This window comes from Strix aluco, chromosome 11 (assembly GCF_031877795.1).
Source record: "Strix aluco isolate bStrAlu1 chromosome 11, bStrAlu1.hap1, whole genome shotgun sequence".
Lineage (NCBI taxonomy): Eukaryota > Metazoa > Chordata > Aves > Strigiformes > Strigidae > Strix > Strix aluco.
This window is the reverse complement of record NC_133941.1, coordinates 22,698,572-22,721,757: the sequence shown is the minus strand read 5'-3', so window position 1 is coordinate 22,721,757 and position 23,186 is coordinate 22,698,572. Positions and strand designations below refer to the sequence as shown.

Sequence of the window (23,186 nt, the reverse complement as noted above, 5' to 3'; positions counted from 1 at the left end):
TTAATCATGCCCTAAAAACTGTGAAAAAACTTAAGGAAAATATACAGTTATGGTGTGTATACTAAAAATATGGTAAGTACTTTATATTTCTTTTCAGAAATCAGTTGATGTAGCATCAATAAAGAAAATCTTAAAGTTGCTTTTATTTTCTTGTGGGATGAATAGATTGCATGTCTCTGGCTGTACTTCTGGTTCAGTGCCTAGCTCTGTGAAAACATTGGCACAAACTTAGGCTTCTTATAAACTGATAGAGTTCAGCTGGTATGTCTGTATGGTAGGGCTGATTTTGGCTGAAGCGTAAAAGGCAGGTACTGCTCCAGAGTATTAAAGTCTCATTCTTTTTTACTTCAAAGAACATTCCATCTGTAAACATGTGTAGTCATAGTTCCCAGTATCTTTACAAACTGAAGACAAGTTGGGGTGGGTGGTTGTTGGGTTTTGGTTTGTTTTTTTTATTCTTACTGTAATGAATACAGTTAGCATTAAAGATAAACCTATTCTCTGGTTATGCTATATTTGTGTCCATGCCAAGAGACCTATGTCACAGTGATGCTTCCCTCCCTATCAGACTGCTTTGTTAACTACATTTAAGTGTAAATTCATCTAGTCAGGGAGCGTACCTTAATACCCAGGCTAAAATATCAGCATAAACACTTTCAGTTAACATGTCTGCCAGAGCTGACAAAGTCCTCAATAAATGAAACTCACTGTAGGGAGTCACAGAATAGTTTGTGTTGGAAGGGACCTTAAAGCTCATCTAGTCCCACCCCCCTGCCATGGGCAGGGACACTTTCCACCAGCCCAGGTTGCCCAAAGCCCCGTCCAACCTGGCCTTGAACCCTTCCAGGGAGGGGGCAGCCACAGCTTCTCTGGGCAACCTGTGCCAGTGTCTCACCACCCTCACAGGGAAGAATTTCTTCCTTACATCTAATCTAAATCTACCCTCTCAGTTTAAAACCGTTACCCCTCATCCTATCCCTATACCCCCTGATAATGAGTCCCTCCCCACCTTTCCTGTAGCCCCTTTAAGTCCTGGGAGGCCGCTCTAAGGTCTCCACGGAGCCTTCTCTTCTCCAGCTGAACACCCCCAACTCTCTCAGCCTGTCCCCATAAGGGAGGTGCTCCAGCCCCCCGAGCATCTTCGTGGCCTCCTCTGGACCCGCTCAAGCATGTCCATGTCCTTCTGATGTTGGTGCCCCCAGAGCTGGACACAGCACTGCAGGGGGGTCTCACAAGATCAGAGTAGATGGGCAGAATCCCCTCCCTGACCTGCTGGCCACACTGCTCTTGATGCAGCCCAGGATATGGTTGGCTTTCTGGGCTGAAAACAAACATTGTCAGGTCATGTTGAGCTTCTTGTCAACCAACACCCCCAAATCCTTCTCCACAGGGCAGCTCTCAATCCACTCCTCGCCCAGCCTGTATTTGTGCTTGGGATTGCCCTGTCGCATGTGCAGGACCTTGCACCTGGCCTTGTTGAACTCCATGAGGTTCACACGGTCCCATCTCTCCAGCCTGTCCAGGTCCCTGTGGATGGCACATCCCTCCAGCGTGTCGACCGCACCACACAGCTCAGTGTTGTCAGTGAACTCGCTGAGGGTGCACTCAACCCCACTGTCCATGTCACCAACAAAGATGTTAAACAGCGCTGGTCCCAACACCAACCCCTGAGGAACACCACTGCTTTCCACTTAGACATCGAGCCTCTTTGGAGTGCGACCATCCAGCCAATTCCTTATCCACCGAGTGGTCTCTCTGTCAAATCCATGTGTCTCCAATTTAGAGAGACAAGGATGTCATATGGGACAGTGTCAGATGCTTTGCACAAGTCCAGAATGCCATCACATCATCTATCCTATCTAGAGTCTAACTAAAACTTCACTTTTGAAATATTAACCTATTCCTATAAAGACAGCTGTTTTGAAATATACTGAAATACAGAGGGGAAAATACAGCTTCATTGATGTAACTTAGTGTGAGTAATGTTTTTCCTATAATGAAAAAGAAAATAAAAATGGGGAGAAAAAATTAATCCTTTGAATGTTTTCTGTTTGGTCTAGCTAATTAGTAACGACAAGGAGTGCAGCATCTCGTTCCTTGTAATATTGCTTGTACTAATCAAAACAAGTTGGTAGCTGCTATATGTGGAGGAGAATTGAAATGGGATAAACGTACAGGATTTCTTCCTGTATTAATCATTCTGAATCGTAGTATCAAGATTTCTGAGGTTGTTTCAAACCATTTCTGCATATAAAATAATAACAAAATGTTCCATGACTCGACCCTGTTCCTTCAAGCTTTCAGAGATATTGCCCTAGGTTGAACTGCTCAATATATCAAATTTCAACTTGAAATGCAAAAGTCTGCTGAATCTGTCCTGTGAAAATGACCCATTTCTGTGGATTTAACAACTGACGCTTGCCAGGAGCTGTCTTGTTTGTGTTGGTCTGAAAGGTCATTTAAATTGCTTAAATATCTGCTTTTAATATTTATAACAGAAGAGAGCTACACAAATGGAAGTGTGGATGAAAAAGAGATGCAGTAGATTATGTCTTTAAAAAAAAAATGTGCGGAGGTTGTTAGGATTCTTCTAGCGGAGCTCAACTTCAATGACACATATTCCCAAGGTCATTAGTATCCAGTGTAGGTGCTCTCAACCAGGCGTGTCTAGATGGTGGCTGGCATCCAGAAGCCTCTCAGAGGAGAGGCTGGCCAGCGAGTCCTGCTCCGGCTGCCTGCGAGAGCAGCTGCTTCGCCAGCCTGATGCCTCTGCTGCATTGAGGAGTGCTCGCCAAGTCCATGGTGTCTCCTGCCAGAAAAAAGAACTGGCAAATGGTACTCAAGGGGGACTTTTTGTGTCTACAAGTATGTATTCTGTAGTCCTTTTGAGCAAATGAATTTTCTGTGTGCAAACTTGAATACAGTTGTCTTTCATGGTCTGAACTCCACGTGTACAAGTATTTTAGTTGTTAAGGCTTTTGCAGAAGGACTGTGAGAGCACGAATACTTGATTTTTCACTTACTCTTAATTCACCAAAGAAAGTACTGTATCTAATCTCTGCCTGTAGACACATTAGAAGCACCAAAGAACCAGCATGCACATCTGCATGCTGTTTTTACAGCTAAGCTGATTATAAACTGAAGAGTTGTGGTGAGAAAATAAATCATGTTTCAAGGTAGTGCTGGGAGTTCTGGTTTACCTAGTTGCTTTGTCCAAATCATAATTTGTATTATAAAAATGAACAAAAGTTGGGGAAGACTGAGATGAATAGCAAAAGGAATCCTATACCAGGGCATTGCAGTGATGAAAAAACAGAATATTGAACTGCCCACAGTTCTGTATGATATGACCTGATTTGCAGTCAGAAAGATATTAGTAAATTAGGGAGAAAAAAAAAAAAGGTATATTAGTGTGTACTAGTGAAATGCTTGTGGAAAGAAACTTTTGAGACCTGATGGCCTTTTGTTTTGAGCTCCTGTATTAAGTATTAGCTGTAGTTGTATCTCCACTCCTTTTAGAAGTACTAAGTTAGTTCTCTGCTGTGCAAAGATTAGGCATATGTTAAACAGAAAAACAAATGCTGAGTGGGGAGGAAAAGGAGGAAGCATTGCTTGTTGGATATTGCTGGGATGTGGGATTGCCTCTTGGGTGAAAGGTGTTTTGATTGAGTACTGTGGATTTATTATTCAAGCCTCTGCACCAAACATACTGTGAAGCATGTTATTTGGATTCTTGTGTTAATTCTGGTTTATCTCAAATCATCTAGGCTTCAGGAGCATGTAAGGAGTAATAGCATACTTTGAATATTGGTGCTTTTGAATATTTAGGGCAATACATGTGGATTTTTTTAAACTTCTGTTGTCTTAAAACTGTCATAAAGTTCCTATCCTAAATTTGCTGTAATTCTGCAGATATAAATATGAAGCTGTACACATCTGAAATATCTGACCCTCTTGCTTTTTCTGCTGGTAACAGATGAGGAGAACATTATGGATGCTTTTTCATATGCAGTTGCTCTAGAAGTTTATTGCTTGTTGTATTGGTTCTATATACATGCTGTACGTTGATTGACAGGGCTTTTTCTCCCAAGAAATCCCCTTTGGAGAATGCATTGCTCTTCCTCCTATAAATTATAATTTCAGGTGTAGGCTTGCTATGAACTGTTCTCCTCTTCCACATCTTCAGCATCGATCACGTCACAGAAACATTCTTATTTGAAATTGAGTTGATGGACTCTTTATCACCAAATGGCATCAAACTGGTGTTCACTTTCACATTCTCAAAACTACTGAATGTCTTAAAAAAATCACTTTGTTGACCTTCCTCTAAATTGGAAATACATTTTAAAAACTAATAAATACAAAGCATGACTTAAATGTCAGGGATAATGTGTCACTTCTGGCATAGGAACCCAGGTATCAGAGTGTGACACAGACTGTTTTATAGCATCAAAAAACTGATGTTTGCCCTTGACCCCACGCCAGGGCAGGGCTCCTTTGCAGTTCCCGTGGGCCGTTATCTCCTCGTGCAGTCCATCAGGAGTGATGCTCCAAGCTGCTGCAGCCCACTGACATGTAAATGCAGGCGGTCAGCAGGTAGGTTGGCAATCTTTCTTGCCCCTGAATAGGCCACCGTGGTTTGTGACTGGTGGATATACAGGAAGTTCAGTACAGCCAACTCACCCTCTTCTTGACGCTGTGGGTGTTCCGTACAGCCTTGTCCTGCTTGGTCACATTGTGGTGATCTGTGTAGCAGTAGTATAGTAGTAATAAAGTTGATTAAAAAGGGGAGGGTAAAAAAAATTAACAAAACAAACCATATGGTACAGCTCTGTACAGCTTCTTGTTTTGCAAATTCCACCACTCTCATTTCCCAAATGCAGCTAGATTGCAATAGTTTTGCAGCCAGGTGCTCCCTAGCATTGCCAGGGAGTGGGATTACAGTGGCCATAAACACCCATGACTCAGGAACTCAGCTGTGATTTCGTTGTTACCTCCTCAGGTTCTCCTATAAGCTTGTAGTGAACATAAATGATACGCTTGCTGTTGTAACTGTGATAACTTACTACTTCAGTCAGCAATGCATCCATGAAATACCCAGCTAGGTTTTTGTTTATATTTGCGCTGGGGAGAGAGGCGGCATTGGTGTCTTTATTAACATATTGACATATTTATTGACATCAGTTGTCATCAGTCTTGTCTGTTTAATTAATATAATTGATTCACTGAACATATAGCTAATAATTCTGGGGCAAATATTCTAACTAGTCTTGTTACTAAAATTGAGTGTCAGCCCCTTGTTGTGATATCTGCCATGGGTCTAGTTGCTAAAATAATTAAATGACAATTAATTTGCAATTTTCCCCCCATCTAAATTACTTAAGCTGGGTTTTTATTAAAACAATTAAGGACAAAATATTTAAAATGCCTTCACAGTAAATGAAGGCTAAGAAATAATAATGAAATGCCAGATTATTTTTATGTAAAAGAGATGAGATAAAACAAATAATGGTAATGTCAGTGTGTTATATAAGATCCATTGAATAGCAGCTGCAGTCAACAGAGTTTAAAGCTAGGAATAAAATGCATAATTAATATGAACAAAGGATGTAGGAAATACTTCTGAACTTTTAAAATTTATTTGTAGCCCAATTGAATGTTTTTCTGAGAAGATGCCCTGGATTAGTTAATTATTGAGTAAATGGCTTCATAATTCTGGGTTAGGTCAGAAATATGTATAAAGAATAAAAACATCTGCAGTATCTAGTGAATCGTGATATCCTGAGCTATAGACAGTCAATTCTTTCTTTTATCTCTTCTCAAATGATGTATTACATTGTCCATTAGCTTGCTAATGTTTCTAAAACATCTTATGGTTACAGATACGGCTTTACTTACAGACCAGAAGATGTGCAGGCATTAATTACATTCTGCTCGTTAGTATTCATTCTTCTGCTGACACTTATTTGCTACTGTGTATGTATCACCTCACATACTAAAAGGTATTCCTGGCTTTTGCATCTTCAACTCCATTGTCCAAAGGACGAAGGAATGAATCTGAACAAATATTTTGTGCTTATGTAATTAATAAGGGAGGAAATATATGTCAAATTAAAACTAGCAATTAAAACCTTATCCCAGTCTTGAAGAAACATAATTGCTTTCCAAAAACCTATTATAGTGTGATTCATTAACAGTGTATTATTTTATTAAAGAGGACAGCAGCTGTGACCTGGTACCAGGAAGCCTGGAGGAGTGACTCAGGCCAAAATACTGTACTTAGTCTGTGTCCACAACTGTTTCTAGGCTGTGTTCCAGGTATTCCTGCTGCTGCTTAGATTTTGTACGTCTGAAATAGTTCAATCTTGGATTTTTCTTATGTATTTTGATCTGTTGTTCAGTCATGCTCAAGCCTGTAACTTTATAGACTTTCTTCTATATTTCTTATCCACTCACGGCATATTTGAGGTCTTTACATTTAGGACAGTTAGGGTATTTATTGTCCAGTGAAGTGTCTGGGGTGAATATTTCCAGTTACAGAGGACTATTGCAAGCATTTTGCAGGCTCTGAAGTTTTCTTCTTAATAATGAAGAGAGGAAATAAAATCAGAAATTTAATCTCAAGTAAAATCTTGAAGTTTGCAATCCCACAAAAATTGCTTGAGAATGCTTTGTTTCATTTTTAAAGCAAAAATTTTAGCTGGGATGCACAGCTGTGAAAAGATTGGGAATGTCTATTATGTCCTTAAGTTGCTTCTTGTCCTGAGAATTCTCACTTGGGGTAATAATTCTAATTATGGGCAATCAAGTAGAGTTTAAGTGTGATATTTGAACAAGAATCTGTTCTTGCTGAAAAATCAGACAAGCCCTCAGTTGATGTAGTACTTATTGCCATGTGTTTCAAGTATATATATATCATAAAAAGATGGATGGGGGAAGCAGAAGAGAACTAGTGACATGTGGCTAAAGTTATGGGATTATATGATCAGGTTTTGAAAAAATTTCACCAAGCCATTCTAATTCTTCACAGTCCAAAATGTATTTTCAGCACTGAAAATAATAGCCATCTATTACATTATCTAAATTCTCTTCTGGTCATGTGGTCCAAAGGCTGTGGACCTTTGTTTCAAGCTGTTCAAATAATTTTGCATATAAAATTGAGTAAACCTAACATTAATCTCACATTCTGTGTTCTGGGAGCAATCAAGTCTGTAGGATGGTACAAAGTGCTGCTTAATGGAATTTTAGTTGTTTAATTTTGAAGAATAATTTTTCTTTCCTAATTTGTCCCATAAGTACTTACTATGTAGTCTTTAGCTCTTAAAAATTATTAGTCTGAAGTTTTCACTTTTCTGCCAGAGACCATGGAGTTTCTGATAATTAAATGTCTAATGATGTTAAAAGATACGTTAAACTTAAGATACCAAAACCAAGCAAACAATAAAACCACACGACAAAACCAGCAGTGCTACTTAGTGGCTTAAATGTGTATCACTTAGAGGGCTGTGCTGAAATGATAAGTACTGGTTGTGAATTTGTATTTTGTTGTACATGTGGATATTTGAAGACAGTTCTCTTCAGCTCTTAGAAGAGGATAACTGATGATTATTTGAAATAGCAATGTTACCAGACTAAGCTGACTTCAGGATATCTCATATGAAGACTAAGGAAACTTGTGTTCGGAGTATCTTGTGTTCAGAGTATGTACATCTCTTATTTGTATATGAAACCAATAGCTGATAACAGATTTGAGCACAGCATATCTATATATGAATTTCTTCATCACAAATTTTTGCCAATGTAGTTGGTTTATATGAAAACTTGGAAGCCAATTTTCAAATTTATTGGATCTGGTGTCAGCAGCACCATAGTAACATTTCTATAGATTTCACTTCTAAAATGAGATGTTCTAATGGCAAATATGTAGACAAAGAGTTATTTTAGTGAGGCAGATAGTCACTGAGGTTTTTTAAGTTTTTGGTTTTAATATCTCTTGCTTTGTAGTTCAAGCATCATTGGGTTTGTTACAAGTGGATAGAAGCAGCACAGATGCTGCTAAGTGCAGGTTTTCTGAAATATTTCTGGCTAGTTAGTATTTTGCAGATCCTATGACTCTTCTTGCTCTTCAGCAGATATCATTCTATGGCACAAACAACCTTGAGCTGGAAATACATGTACTGTGTTCAGTTTTTGGGCCCCTCACTACAAAAATTGAATTACTCGAGCGTGTGCAGAAAAGGGCAACGGAGCTGGTGAAGGGTCCGGAGCACATGTCGTACGAGGAGCGGCTGAGGGAACTGGGGGGGTTTAGTCTGGAGAAGAGGAGGCTCAGGGAAGACCTCATCGCCCTCTACAGCTGTCTGAAAGGAGGGTGCAGAGAGCTGGGGATGAGTCTCTTTAACCAAGTAACAAGCGATAGAACAAGAGGGAATGGCCTCAAGTTGCGCCAGGGAAGGTTTAGACTAGATGTCAGGAAGCATTTCTTTACAGAACGGGTTATTAGGCAGTGGAATGGATTGCCCAGGGAGGTGGTGGAGTCCCCATCCCTGGAGGTGTTTAAGAGTAAGGTTGACATAGCACTGAGAGATATGGTGTAGATGGGAACTGGCAGTGTTAGGTTAATGGTTGGACTAGATGATCTTCAAGGTCCTTTCCAACCTAGTTGATTCTGTGATTCTGTAGCTTATGGAGTGAATAAAGTCAAGAATGTTCTTACCTCGTTAAGGGTTGTGCCTTGCCCTAGACCTTTCAGGGAGAATAGTTACTGTAACAGGCCATACACACATCCTGACTGATACAGGAACTCTACCCATAGGGTCTGCTGAGCCTATTGTAAAGTGCGTGCTTTAAGTGGAGACGTAATCAGACACAAGCGTGTTGTCCGCTCTGCTGGCTAGTGTGCACTAGCTGGTGTGCCCTGGTGACAAAGCAGGCTGATCCTGCGATCTGCTTGGGGGCACGTACCCTCTCAACCTGGGAACTGTGTGGCTGTCAAACTTTAGCTGATCTCCTTGGCATGGTCAAGTGTCGAGAAAAAAAAACACGTAACATTTCTGCTGTGTTTTGGGAAAAGAGAAGTTCTACTCTGTCAACGTTGTGTCTGAGGGGAGGATATTACTGATTCGCCTGACTCTCCACGGTACGCTAGTTCTCTCACGCTTAATTGTGTGTGTTACAGTGAAAGAAATGGAATCATATAATTGAAATGAAAATGCACCAAATGTATATATGTGCACTGGAAAAATCAGGTATTGAGCATATTTACATACCTTTGTTTTTCTTTACAAATAAACAAGCAAAATCCTTGGAAAGGTAAGCAGGAAAAAAAAAGTGCAGCAAATGACAGGTATAATATTTGTAATCCTTTGTGGGCATACTGAGTGCCTAGAGAACTTGATGTTTTAAGACTTAAAATATGACAGTTTGTTAACTGAGGGTTCAGGTTACTTTAAAAAGATGATGATCCTTTTTCCAGCATCATGTGCAGTGCAGGGGAGTCTGAATAGTTTGCCTATCAAGGAAGAGAGAAAAACTGGCACAAAACAGAGATTCCAAAAAGGGCCAGAGAATAAGGGTATTGAGAGCTACTTACATGTGTGTCTGTAGTCAAATAAGGCAGTCTTAATAAAGAGTTCTTTTAAGGTGATCAATTTAATACAAAGCATTTTAAATGGAAGAATATGTTAGGACTGACTGAAGGCTTACAAAATTATTTTAATTTAGGTGGGATAGATTTATTTTTTTTTTGGTAGGCTTCCTTTTAAGAGAAGTTGTTTTGCATAGTGGGAGAAGGTATAAATAGTTATTTAGAGCCTTGTTTTAGCAGACTTTTTAAATGTAACTTAAAAGGAAGCAGTTTCTTGGTTTAGGGTTTAGGTTGCTTAGCAGAAAACAAGGGACACTTTTAATAGTATTATCAGTGTACAAATAGAAAATTTATTGTGATAATACACAAATTTTTCCACAACACTATTGTGCTGCCAGTAACGGTTAATACTTGCAGTTTTGTCATGATGAGAGCCAGTAAATTCATCAGCTGCTGAACTGATGTTTAGCTGAGGATTCATTTTGGTGAAGAGCAAAGACTTTGCGGAAAAGCCGATGACAGAAGAGAATCTACTGGCATTTAGTGCATGTTAATTTCTGAGACAGGGAGATAGGGTTTGGAGCAAAAGGGAGTAGTTTCAGTGAAATGGACAAGCTGGGAGAAATTAAGTAAACTGGTTATTCAAATGTACAATATGTCATGTGGAAGAGGCGCACTCTGGTGCAGTGGGGAAGAGGGAGCTTGGTTTTGCTCTTTATCATTTTGGCATAGAGTACCTCTTACGTGCCTCTGAAGCAGAGTGACAAACATTAGCAGGGAAAAATATTAGATTAAATAACTGCTTCTAACTATATTAAGGGTAAATGGATATAAGTATATAAGAAAATAGATAAATGCATCAGCATCTGTGTATAGAGCTCAGAACATATAGGGATAAAATTAGTATTGTAAAGGAAATTCATTACAAGCAAAGGTATATCAACCAAGCTGAAAATTAGGAGCAGCTTCCTACGAAAGCTTTGGGGCATCTTACTAAAATAGTAGGAAAAAGAATTCAGAGGGTTCAGAACAGAGCTACATACATTCATGAAAAATATTTCAAAGTGTGATTGAAAATTAAAATACTGTACTCTGACCTGAGAAATTTTTGGCAGTCTGTTTACAAATGTTTATTTTTGCTTTGAGCTTGTGTGTTTTATTACTGCAATAAGAGTCAGCTAATGTTTCGCTTCATGCTTTTTAAATTCATAGTAACAAACTTCAATAAAGTATGTGGCACATGTGAGAACCAGGTGGGGTAAAGTTTCACTTCAATAGGAATGAAGCAGGAGTAGGACAGGAAGAGATGAGGGGTTCACATCTCGCAGTCGGTGATCAGCAGGTCCGTAATGCTGTTCATCATCCCCCGTGCATAGTGGACTGTAACGCTCCACCCGGTAGTTAGCCCCGTGCAAGTGGCCAGTTACGTACCAGTGCTGCCACTTGGTGCATCCTACAGAGCAGAGCAATGTGGCACGCAGAGAAACGGTGACGGCTGAGCCTTCCTGCTGCTGGGCAGTGCCCCCGCAGCCCCCGTGTCAGCATTTCCAAGGGTGTTGATGCTGTCGCAGAATATGGGCATGAACTTCGTCCAGATCAGACTGTATAGTCTCCAAGTATTATTTTGAGGCTGTGGAAATATTTCTTGACAGAGGTGATTAGAGAATGTCCTGGATGTCCAAATTACTCATTAGTCTTAAAATGATAAACTCACTTTTTGGGCAGTGATAATGAGGCAAGTAGAAAAATGTCTCAAACTGTTTAATCCATTGAGACAAAATGTATGGAAAAAAATTGAGTGGTCTTTGAAACAAAGAGTCAGAGTCTGATATTAAATACCATTGTAAAGCAAACAAGGCCAATCATAATAGCATGCAACACAGCTGCTCCTATACACGCTAGTGATATCAGAATGAGGTTTTAAAGGCTTTCTTTCTAAATATTCTTTTCCTATTTGGAGGATACTTGTTTGGTTATGTATTTGAGTAGATAGGTTGAGACCTCAGGGGAGCAGGGTGAAGGATGTGTGCTTTATCCAGTGTGACTTCACTAGTAACTTCAACCCCAAGCCTGGTTTGCTCTGGTTTTCCAGACTGAATAAATAGCTAAGCATCTTAATCATGCAGACACCAACACGTTAATGATAAACATGAGAATACAATAAATGCTAACAAAAGGCTTTGTCTAGTAGTATGCCCCAAAACATTCAAGATAAATTCAGGCCTTCATTTAAAACAAACAAGCCAGCAAGCAGTGGAGAGTGATTTTGGTTTGTAAATGTCACCTGGTGTATGAATCGCAACATAGGTGGTATGAAAACTGCGGAGATCCTACAGCAGCTATCTTCTATGACGTTGTTTGATATTGCTCAGGTGATCTGTTTATTCCTTGTGGTAATGGAAGGAACTGAAATCTCAGCAGAGAAAAATGGGGTTTGGAAACAGTTCGCTGGCTGTGCAGGTTATTGATGTTGGCAGGTTATTAATGTTGGTAGGACTGCGTAGAGCTGAAAGCTTGTTGTGACAAGCTTCCCCTGCTGATGCCCATGGGAGCTCTTCCCAGTCATTTCAGTGGGATCAGAGTCTTCATATTTAATACTTTTAGATTGCAAATTCATTAGGATAATGATTTGGGCATCTTATGTCTAGGTCTTTTCACACAGTGACGTTGAGTAACATACTGTACAAGTCTCTTGCTGAGTAGACTTTGTAATGCTAGGGAAAACTGCAATCCTGGTGTTCCCAGTTCTGTCCTACTTACTATATTTTTCTTATAAAGGAAAGCCTTTCTTCCAAGTTAAAAGCTAAGGCTAAATAGCCTGCGCAGTTACTAACTTTTCACTTTGTAGTATTCAGTCAATTGTAAAACATTTTAATTCATTCTGCTAAGATACAAATGTGGGCAGGCTTTATCCTGTGCTTACTCATCGGGGCCACTTCATATTGTTCTAGGGGAGAACTGAGGAAGACAGTGAACTAAAGATCTGTTGACTCAAACAGCAGCTTGAGCACATGCTTAACATAAACTAGGCAAGTTAGTCTGTTAGCTTGAATAAAACAGTAAGAGCTCAGATGAGTTTAGAGCCAGATAGTGTTTTTTTCAGTTGTTATATCTGGACACATCAAAACAGAGCCTAGAACCAAACGGAATACTTGTAGCAAACACACACTAAAATGCTGTGCACCGTAAAAGCGTCGTGACTATTATCCTGTCTAAAATGAAGGTTTCAATGGCATTCATTACAGAATAGGGAGGGATAGCTTTTAAATTACTTTACTACTTTTGGATATGCTTGATACTGGAACTCTTGTAAGAAACCTGAGTGAAGGAGCAGTGGCCATCAGCTCTGACCCTGTGTGGTTACAGAAGTCAACACTCGTGCAGCAGCTGAGAGCCTTCCTGTAGCATTAGCGCTGCTGCAATCCCGATAATGCATCTTTCCTGTGCGGTTTGCTTTTGCTTATTGATTTGACTTTGCAGTCTTTTTTTCATATCCCTCAACCCTGGACTTTTGTAAAAATAGCTTAAATGATTAACTGTTTCACAGGACTAGTAGATTCGGTTACCCGACCAAAGTGTTTCCTGCTCGATCTGGATTGATTATCATCCAGAGAGCACCTTTCTGAATACTTGTATAACTTATTCTTCACTTTTAATTCAACCTGTGTGCTGCACTGCCACACATCTGCAGAAACAGGATTTAAAAACAGAATAATTGGACTGAGCTGACAAGACTGTATATTCTCTTCCTCATACACCAGTGGCAATTGAGCTGCTTGACTTTACAGTAGGTTGGAAGCTGTTTTATGGGACTCTTTATGGAATGGTTTTATTTTTTTAGCAGGCTTTTATCCATGTGATACATTGATGGCTATTAGAGGGTTTTGGCTGTGATGTGCAGTTTCACAATAAGCAAGCACCTTTTAAAACTGCACTATTTCTGCAATGCTCTGTATTTGGTATCTGCTAAAAATGAGGTAGTATTTGAATCATTATAAAGCTTCTCTGAAGCAGGGGAAGGTATCTTTAGGTCTTCAGTGCAAGAGAAAAACCACTTGTCTTAAATCTGTATTTCTCTGAATTATCTTAATTTGTAGAAAAGATACTTAACTGCCAAAGTTAGCAGACACCAAGTAATCATGTTAATGTCTCGCAGTGTTGCATATGTGTGTTTCAAGGTATGCATGCTTCAAATCAGGCCTTCATTGTGGAATGTGGATGTTTTGTGAAGGTGCCTGATCCATGCCATGAGCCCATGTGAGTTGGAGTTACAGGATCAAGCTCACAGTGAAGGTTTTGTGAAGTATATAAACATCTAGGAATTGCCACATGAGGCCAGATTCTGTGTAGTTCACTGGTGTTCTGCTGCGCGGGGCAGCACCACATCAAGTGTGTGTTTAGACAGATGTAGCTTTCTTAAAATGAATACTGGTTAAGTACCTGTTGATGCAGTATCCAAGCATTACAGGCCTATTATGGGGGCCATGGAGAATTCGGGGGTATTTTGTCTCCCCATTAGTTACGGTTTCCTATTGCACTGCTATAGCACTAACACATGGTGATGTGACTCCAGGGCCATTGGCTACCCTGACAATTCTAATAATTATCATCAATTTTACTTTTGTTGGGATGGAAAGTTAAGCTCAGTAGGTAAACCTAAGTGCATGTCTGCTATAAATAAAGTTCTTACATGATTTCTAGAGTGGAAGAAATTTGTGTGGCAGGTAAATGGGGGTGAACGGGAGGTTGTAAAGTTAACTGTTCAGCTTTAGTCAAATGACTGACCAAAAGAGAGCACCTTAGGGTATTTTGACATGAAATACGTTAGTTTGAAAATCAGTTTGGACCAAAGATCATCAGAATAACTCTTGCCTTACGTTGGTGGGTTTTTTTGTTTTGCAAAGTTACATTATTTAGCAGCATCTTTGACAGTTCATGCTTCTCTCTAGCCTGGGGAACCTCATAGGTAATACTGTGATTAGTAGCATTTGGCTGACCACCTGCTCTCTCTTATTCTGGAAAGATTACAACTGGCCATGGAGCAGCTATGAACTGATCACTTGACCATGGCAAATGAGCTGCCCTCATCAATGTGTTCTGGTATATATTTAACTTAATAATGTGAGCAGATGGTCATTATATTGATTCATGAAGCAGGAGAGGAAGCTTGGCTGTCTTGATAGCATAAGGCCTGAGTGCTGAGCATTGGAATGGGGCAAGAAGCAGGGAAGGGGAGGAAAAAAGGACATTTTTGTGCTGTGGGTTGTTTGGGGTTTTTTTGTTTGTTTGTTTGCTCTTGTGTTTTACAGAGGACTGCTGTGGACAGGAGTAAAATAAAAGCAAGTGTAGGTGACTCATCAAGCCTGTACATATGGCCATTTCCCTGGAGATAGAGACTGGTAGTGCACAAGCATGATGCTGCTGAAATATTTGGACCACTGATGGTGCTAAGAGGGGGAGAGGGGAGAGATGGGAGGGCAGTAGTTTGTAGAGCTGTGAAACTTGTCACTCTGCTGTTGCTGTTAATGATGGCAAGTCTTTTAAAGGGAAAAAATCTTTAAGTTCTTCAGTAGTTCTTTTGCAAAGAACAACTTTGTCTCCCCATTCAAAAGCCTATAACTGGAGATTTAAATAAGAAGCTAATTCTGTAAAATATTCAGCAACTATCCTTGCTGGCTAAGCTGGAAAGTTCACAAATTCCCAACCTGGATCAGCTCAAAGGAACAGCTTGATTGGTTATTCATTTTCTATTTTTCACATGAGAAATACTATTTCTCTTGAGTAAGAACATTCTCTTGAGTAAGAGTTTAATCTCATACTTTGGTTCCTGTTTCTCCTAGCTACTGATTAGCTTTGCTGTCTTATCAGTTTATGTCATAGTATGTAACTATAAATTGTCTTTGCAGTGAAGAGGGAATACAGTTCGTCTTCACAGATGCTGCTGTTACCATGGAGATAAAAGGACCAATGGCCTTTTCTTGGTTTGGACTGTACTACAGTGTTCCTACAGAGATGGTGCATTCGAAAATGCAACATTTGGTGCTTTTATATTTCAGTCTAAATATCAAATGAGAAAGCATATTGTTTTTTCTTGGTGATGAAGTTTAATAATAAATACAGATTTGGGACTTATTCTGGAAGCAGAAAGCAAGCCCACCAGGAATGTGAAAACAGCGTGGCTGGTTTATGCTTGCTAAACCTCCTCTCTGGGAAAAACCTTTTGGCTTTGCAAAATATAACCCTGTAGAGCCTTTGGGTTTATCTGATGCAGTGTTTGATGCTGGTTACATCACCAGTTTACTTATCTGTGATGTTCCACCGTGGCTGATCTTGAATGAGCATGCAAAAGCTGTGAATGTGATTTTTTTTTTTTTTCCTTAAGAGCGAGCTTTTCTACCTCAGATTGCGTGAAAGAAAATATAAATACCAAATCCACAACACATTCAAGGATGGCTTGCAGAAGGTGTTATTTGTGAGTACCTTTTCCTTCTTCATCTGTCATCACGTCTCTGATATCTGTGTTGAGGATTCCAGAAGTGGGAGTAGTGATCAGTTTATTGTTTGGTAGGTTTCTTTCCACGAACCATTTTTAGGGTGTTACCTTTTTGACAGATGAATGATCTGTATATTAAAAATACATAGATGATGATTGTGTTTATGCATATGGGTATTTAAAAATCGAACCTAATAAAGTGAGTAAGTCTATGTTTAGCAGTGAAAAAAATAACAACACCACCACCCCCCCCCACTTTGCATACAAGAAGCAATGCAGGATGCTAGGAATTCTGTCTATGATGAATCAAGAATCCCTCTTCCATTTTGTTTGAATGCTTTGTCATGTTAAAGTGTAATCTGTCTTTTCAATACAGAAATACTAATACAAGGGTATGGAATGCAGTCTTGAGCAATATAATATCAGTAAGGCAAAATATCGCTTTGTTTTTGTTGTCCTTGTATATATGCTTGATCGAAACCTAAAGACATTAATTGCTTATTATTTACTTGAACAGTTTCTCAGACATTATAGTCAGCACAGCAGGAGTTTAATATTTCATTCATTTAATGCAGTGCAGCAGCTCTTCGCATGAGTTGTCACGTTTGGCAGAAGAGCTAAGTGCTCATCCACTTGTAGCCAGGGGAAGGACAATGCTAAAGTTTGCATAGTGTTTGTGGTGTCAGCAGCAGGGTATGTACAGAAACCACACGGCGTGGTTTTATTCAGCTGAATTCTAGTGGTTCCACATGACCCTTACTGTGAGCTTTCTCTTAAACCATACTGCAGTGTTGTTCCACTTCAGGGAAGAATTAGAACAAAACAGGCACGAGTGTGCAGTTAAGTTGTCCTCTGCCCCCCACCCTCACTGCCATCAGTGGTTCCCTTCTAATCCAGTGTTTTGAAATGGCTGTACGTGCTATTTGCATTTCTGAACTTTGCCTAAAGATCCTCTCTCTTTAGGGTTAAATTTAGGTTGGCCAGTGGATGATACATACATCTTAATGCAGTTGTCGTCTGTAGCCTTTTTCAGTTATTTTAATAGTGCCTACGAGGGTCCTAATTTGAGTAAATCTGCATCATGTTCAGTAGCGCTGTCCACACGCAGGCATAGTGAGTTCAAGCATTCAAGAATAAACTACTCAAAATGAATATTGAGAGGGTATTGAAATCTGTTCTTAAGTTTTCTTTAGCCTTTTGTTTTATGTTGATTGTATGAATGGTTAAGTTGAAATGTTTTAAAATCAAAATAAACTTGGGACTGTACATAGGAAGTTGAAATAAGAAAAGTGAACTCGGAAAACAGGTTGTAGCCTTCCAGGTATACGTGGATCAGCTTTAAATATAATGCTGCATGTTTATACAAGGGAGTAGTAGTAATGTTTGTGTTAGACTCCATTTTCATTTGAGTTCTGGGATTTGGGGATTTTGTAACTCTCAGCAGGGGACAAAATTTCTTACCGTGCTTATCGTGTGGTGTTAAAGAATATTTAATCTCTGTACGTTACTTTCTTTAACAGTGATGTTGCAGTCTTATCAAACCATCTTGTCCAGTGTTTTCCCTCTTACTGCTTACATGTTTGGTATCTTTTACCTACCTCAGCACACTGCTGTAGAAAACAAGATAGGAACTAGGACTTCTCCTGTAATGCTGTATTTCAACTCCTCAAAATCTTCATGTTCTTTAAAACTGGTCTGTTCTGAATACTGAAACTGTATGTTAAACAGTTAAATACACCAGCTCTTTAACACGTGAGTAAGTTTTGAGATGAAAACTTGAATACTATAAATCTCTCAATGTTCTAATAATATATATGCTAAGGACTTTTGCCTTTTAAAAAATAGATTTTTTTTTTCATTTTAAAATGTAAAAAGCTAGATTGTTGCTGTTCTAAAAAAAGATAAACAACAATGTCCAACGACTAAGATTAGCAAAAGCCTTTTTTCAGATGCACTGAATAGAACGTGTCATTGTGCTATTGTTTTAATAGGATTTGCCTTGCTATAAATCTCTTACGCTATATCTGTGTAATTTCATTCTTCATACATTACTGTTTTTTCTCTTTCATGAGCTTCAAATCCAATATGTATAGATGTCGCTCTTTAGATTTGGTTTTATTATGATTATGGCTTTGAAATTACAAATGTGGCTGTATTTTGTAATGGGAGTTGTAGTTTCTTGAGAAATTCTGGGACCTAATTCAATGATGTGGGAGATATAGAAAAGATGCAGTGAATCTATCAATTTTCTGATTTAATCTAAAAGATTTTTTTTCCTTCTATCATATGCAGCTTCATGTCTCTTTGCTCTTCTTTATTTCTGGTTTTGAGCTGTGTGGGGGTTTTTTTACAGATTTTTGCAAGTGACTAGTAAGCACCAATGACACAAGTGCGTTTTATGTGTAAATTACTGTACATCACCCTTCAGAATAAATGATTTTGTAGTAAGACTTAATCAAAAGGGAAATAAATGTTCCTAATTATAAGCGTCTACATATTAACAATCTTAATTAAATTCACCCTAGTTACAGCTAACCCAGTATTGGAGGCTGCCTACAAACTGTGCATTGGCTAGGATGCAAAAGGATTACCTCTTGCCTGTTTATGTAGGCTAGTATTTCATTTTCATAAAACCAAAAAAGTTTACAATAATTATTTTTAAAATAATTATCTGTAATGTTAATAAGCATTGCGTTCTAGGATGGGACAAAAATAACTGATGTTTCTTGTTTAGTATGGTGTGACGGTACTGGTTTGACTGTCCCAGGAGATGGTAATTATTTTAAGGCCCTTTTGATGGAGGAGAGGTCAGTGAAAGCTTACCTAATCGTTCTTTTGAAAAATCCAGCTGTGGACACTTGAGTTGGAAATATAGAAAGGGTAGTATTATTCAAAACAAGAACCTGTCCGTTTGCATTTATACTGCAACATGTCCAAATGCTGATATTTAATCATTTTGATGAGAACTAAATTTTATGTATTCTTGAGCAACATTCAGTGGTCTGTACTCTAGCCTGTGTGTGCCGATCTCTTCAAACTGCAGATTTTAGTGAGCATCTTTGATATGTAGTGAAACTATCTCTAATTTCTGTTAAGAAAAAAATCCTATTCTATAATGCTTTTAACTAGGTTATAGGACCTACTGCATGGGAGAGGGGACAGAGATGGAAGGAGGGAGATGCCAACATAGCAGGCCTAGAACATATGGTTGTGCTCCTTTATGATACCGGGGCGGTTTTCTTGACTCTCAGACTACAGTGCAAGGTAATTATATTGATGTTTACTTGCCATGAGTTGTCTTGTTACCTTCCTGTGATTTGGTTTCCAAGAAGCTGTGTACAGAAAGCCATCTTGTGGAAAGGAAACAATAGGAATAAAGGTATTGGTTGTAGTCTTCTATAGTGTCTGATGATCTCTGCCAAGTACATGTGAACTGTAAGGTTTTTACATATGCAACCATAAAAGCAATAACAGCATTTAATTTTGTAGAGTTGGCCTTCAAAAAAGTGTGTAGGGAAAACACTGTGGAAAAAACCATAGGATTTGCTATATGGCACAACAGAGTCTCCTTGACATACTTGGCTACGGACTGCTGGATATAAAGTTAGATGAATTGAATTAAAAAGTTTCTTCAGTGCTACTTCAAAAGCCAACTTCATACAGTCCTGTGTATTTTGGGTGAAGATCTGAGTAGTGCAAGGAATATCTTTGATGTCAGAACAGTAGGAATTTGTCCCTGCAATAGTGAATGGATCATCTGCTAAATCACCTCTTAGCGGACATGTCCGGACAACTACAATCAAACTTGGAGTATGAGGAGATTATATGAGTTGCCATATAAAGCTATCTGCTGTTTTCCCTGCTGGGGTGAGTTTCCAAAAAGCAAGTTGTCCTGTGGGTTCAGTCAGTGTGTTGATTCTGAAAGCCCTTCTGGCATGTTAATGAATATGTTAATAAAGCAAACTTTGAGCTGGAGGCCATGTGAGTCTGTATTATTATGACTTTTTATTGTTCGTCACCTATTTGGTGATCAGTTTGTTTATATTTCAAATTTTGTTTCTTATTAAAGAAATGGTTAGATTTATTAAACGAGAATAGGACAGACTTTACTAGTTTTTAACCAGAGTATTTTCTAATCTCAACTGTACCCATAACTCTGGATTGATGTGAGAAAGAAAATTTTCAACTTGTAAAATAATGTTATTCTTCATCAGGATAAAATACTGAGAAATGGAAGTAATCCTTTTATTAGCTTGTAGACATGAATCCAATCCAACAAATCATTCTTAGCTAGCTCAGATGACATTGCAGTAAACGGGCTTATATAGGGATTGAGCTTGTCTACCACTTCAGCTATTTACAAGCTAATTTTAAAAAGACTATGTGTTAACTAGTGCCAGGTATACAGACGGCTGTGGTGGTATAAATTTTCCCTAGTGCTTGCACATATTCATTGGAACACAGCACCTCATGGAAAAATGTACCAGAAGAAAAGGAAGAATACTGACAGATGGAGGTGAACAGATTGTTATTTCTTACAAAGAAGAGGAGTAGTGTATGAAGTAATATGGCTGTAGGAAAATGTAGCAGTTAAGATGAACAAATGTACCTAGTAGATTCCTGTCATCAGCCACATCATTAACTTTATAAAAAGACAATATTTGTCCCAGCTGTGGTCCTGTACCAATACACTTTTACTAAGTATCTGAGATAACTGTCTCTCAGTCTCTTCTGTTTGAAAGCCGATAATCTTGTAAGAAGAAGTTCTAAGACAGTGATAGCTTATTAATGCTGTCAACCTACTCACAGGTTTACACATGGTTAAAATTAAACAGTAGCAAAATAAAAAAGGGTTGGATATCATATCCTGTACTAAATACCGTGTGCTATTCAGAGTTAGGAGGACAAGCTTTCTGCAGGCTGTCAGCGTTCTGCTGGGTGGAGGTGGTGGTGCTGCTGCAGCCGATGGCACGGCAGCACTGCCCTGTTCCCAGGAGCAGGAGGATGGTGACCAGCCTGCTAAGAGGACATTTTGAAAACAGTAAGAGGGTAGCCTGTTAAAGCAAAAGTAATTCCAAGTTAATAGCCTGCTATTCTGTTCTCCCAGGTTGTTTTATAATCAATATTGAGAAAATTGTCTACTGAGTTTGGGAGGCTTGTTGGTGATTGTAAGAGAAAATGGGGGAAAAAAAATACATGTGTAGCTTTATGTGATGATCAGTAATCTGTTTCTTTTTATTTGTACGTCTAAGCAAGACTAGTACTGAAGGAATAAAAAGAATGGTCACTTCTGTTTGCTGATGGATATGGAAGTGTTGTTTAAATGAGTGATTTCTAATGGCACCCATAATGGAATTTATACAGAAGTGAGAAGAACAGTGAAACCTACTTCGGGTCTGCATACTTACTTTGTGTCTGGATTTTTCTCGTTGTGTTGGTATCCTGAGGGAGCTGTGATTTCAAGGTCTTGTTTCAGATTTGGTTCTGTTTTTACTGTTTGACTAGTCTGTTCTCAAAAGAACTTTCTTTTAAAAAATGACAAGTGGTTACCTGTCCGTGAGCACTTGGGGAGAACTGGAAGAAACTTGGCCTGGAAGCAGGAAATTGCGAAGCTTCAGTGTCCGCTGGGATATTGCGGTAATGTTTCAGAAACTGAAATTACCGGAAGAAGCATTTATCGGTTTAGTAATTTGTCTTCTGTCACTGCTGAAGTAGCTGTACTCATAATCTTAAATCATCTTTTGAAAACCATAGATTAGAGATGTAGAAACTAAACTTAATAGGGCCAAGTATCTATGGTACTGTGAATGGGGGAAGCGATTACTTCTCCTCTGAATTATTTAAATACATTTATTCTGATGTTTTTAGGTGTTATAACTTAGCAAATCAGTTCTATTTTGAATGCCAACCTGTGTTGAAGGCTGATTGATTGACTATATAGTTTAAAAACAAAACCAAAAGGCATTTGAATCTTGAACTTTTTCTGATGTGTTCTAGAGGAGTAAATGAACAGACGTACTGTTAGCAGGTGATTGAAGGCATAAAATGCCATATTTGGGTCTTAGATTGCACCAGCAGAAGGTGGATTTGCTTTGGGTAAAATTAGTACCCTATGGCAGAGGCTGTAAAGCCTGAACCTCATCATTTGTCGGGCTGATTGGGCATCAGTCATGGGATCTAGAAGAACCAAAACACTGAGTTGAGATACCCTTGAATTTTGAAATTCAGAGCAGAGTCCAAACCTCATGTTTGCTTCTGTAACTAGTTGGCCAAAGAGCCTATCTTTGAATGCCCTAAGAAATGGCTGAAATTTAACCTTATGTATTGAATATATGTCTCTGACATCTGAGATGTTCTTGTTGGAACACAGCAATGATATGTGGTAACTTAATTACAAGTCTGCAGTTGAATGTTGCTGTCTGTTTTATCTACTCCGTACCTACACCTATGACACCCAGAGTGCCAGTGTACTTACTACTTGACAAACCTTTGGCACTTCTTATTTGCTATCAAGGTGGCTGGACTTTTGCATTTCTACTGCACCTTCGAAAAGAAACTCAAAGCAGTTGAGCTCCTAACCAGTCTTGTGTGATAGGTGAGTATTAACCTTAACTGCAGATGAACAAACTGAGATTACAGGGATGACTTTATTGTTTAGATTTTTTTGGGACCTAGGAAAGTTGGAGTAGGACAGATCTATGGAGCCTTGTGAGCAATTATTTCTGGAATAGCCAGGAGCGAGCTCTGTTCAAAATACTTTGCTGAGCAGAACTGAATCCAGACAGATACTTTCATACATGTACTGGGTTATTCTCTGAAAAAAGAGGTACTATTGATGAGAATACAGAGATTTGCATGGGAAAAAAAGAGTGGTGGGAAGGGAATCTGGGACACTCTCGTACTAATTTCCTCCTTTTGCTTCTACTAAAAAAAAAAAATAGGTATTCACAAAGCAGGAAGCAGCGATTTCATCAGTGTGATCGGTTTCCCTACCCAATGTGAGACTATCGTGCAATGCACACTTATAATGTACTGCCCTGGTTCCGTGAATTGTGTGGAGCAACTTGTGTGAATATTGTATGTTTTTCTTGTCAGAAAACACAGCTT

The 23,186-nt window shown here is 38.9% G+C and overlaps 1 protein-coding gene across 14 annotated transcripts in view; it reads left to right on the top strand.

Moving 5' to 3' along the window:
* Positions 1-23,186, top strand: part of IQSEC1 (IQ motif and Sec7 domain ArfGEF 1) — a 357,026-nt gene that overhangs the window by 145,893 nt on the left and 187,947 nt on the right. For 6 of the 14 annotated variants that reach the window (XM_074836701.1, XM_074836683.1, XM_074836688.1 and 3 more), the window contains exon 3: positions 15,969-16,058. The exons of the other annotated variants lie outside the window; for them this stretch is intronic. In XM_074836701.1, coding sequence (XP_074692802.1) covers positions 15,969-16,058 — 90 coding nt within the window. The remainder of the gene's footprint in view (positions 1-15,968; positions 16,059-23,186) is intronic. 14 annotated transcript variants of the gene reach the window in all.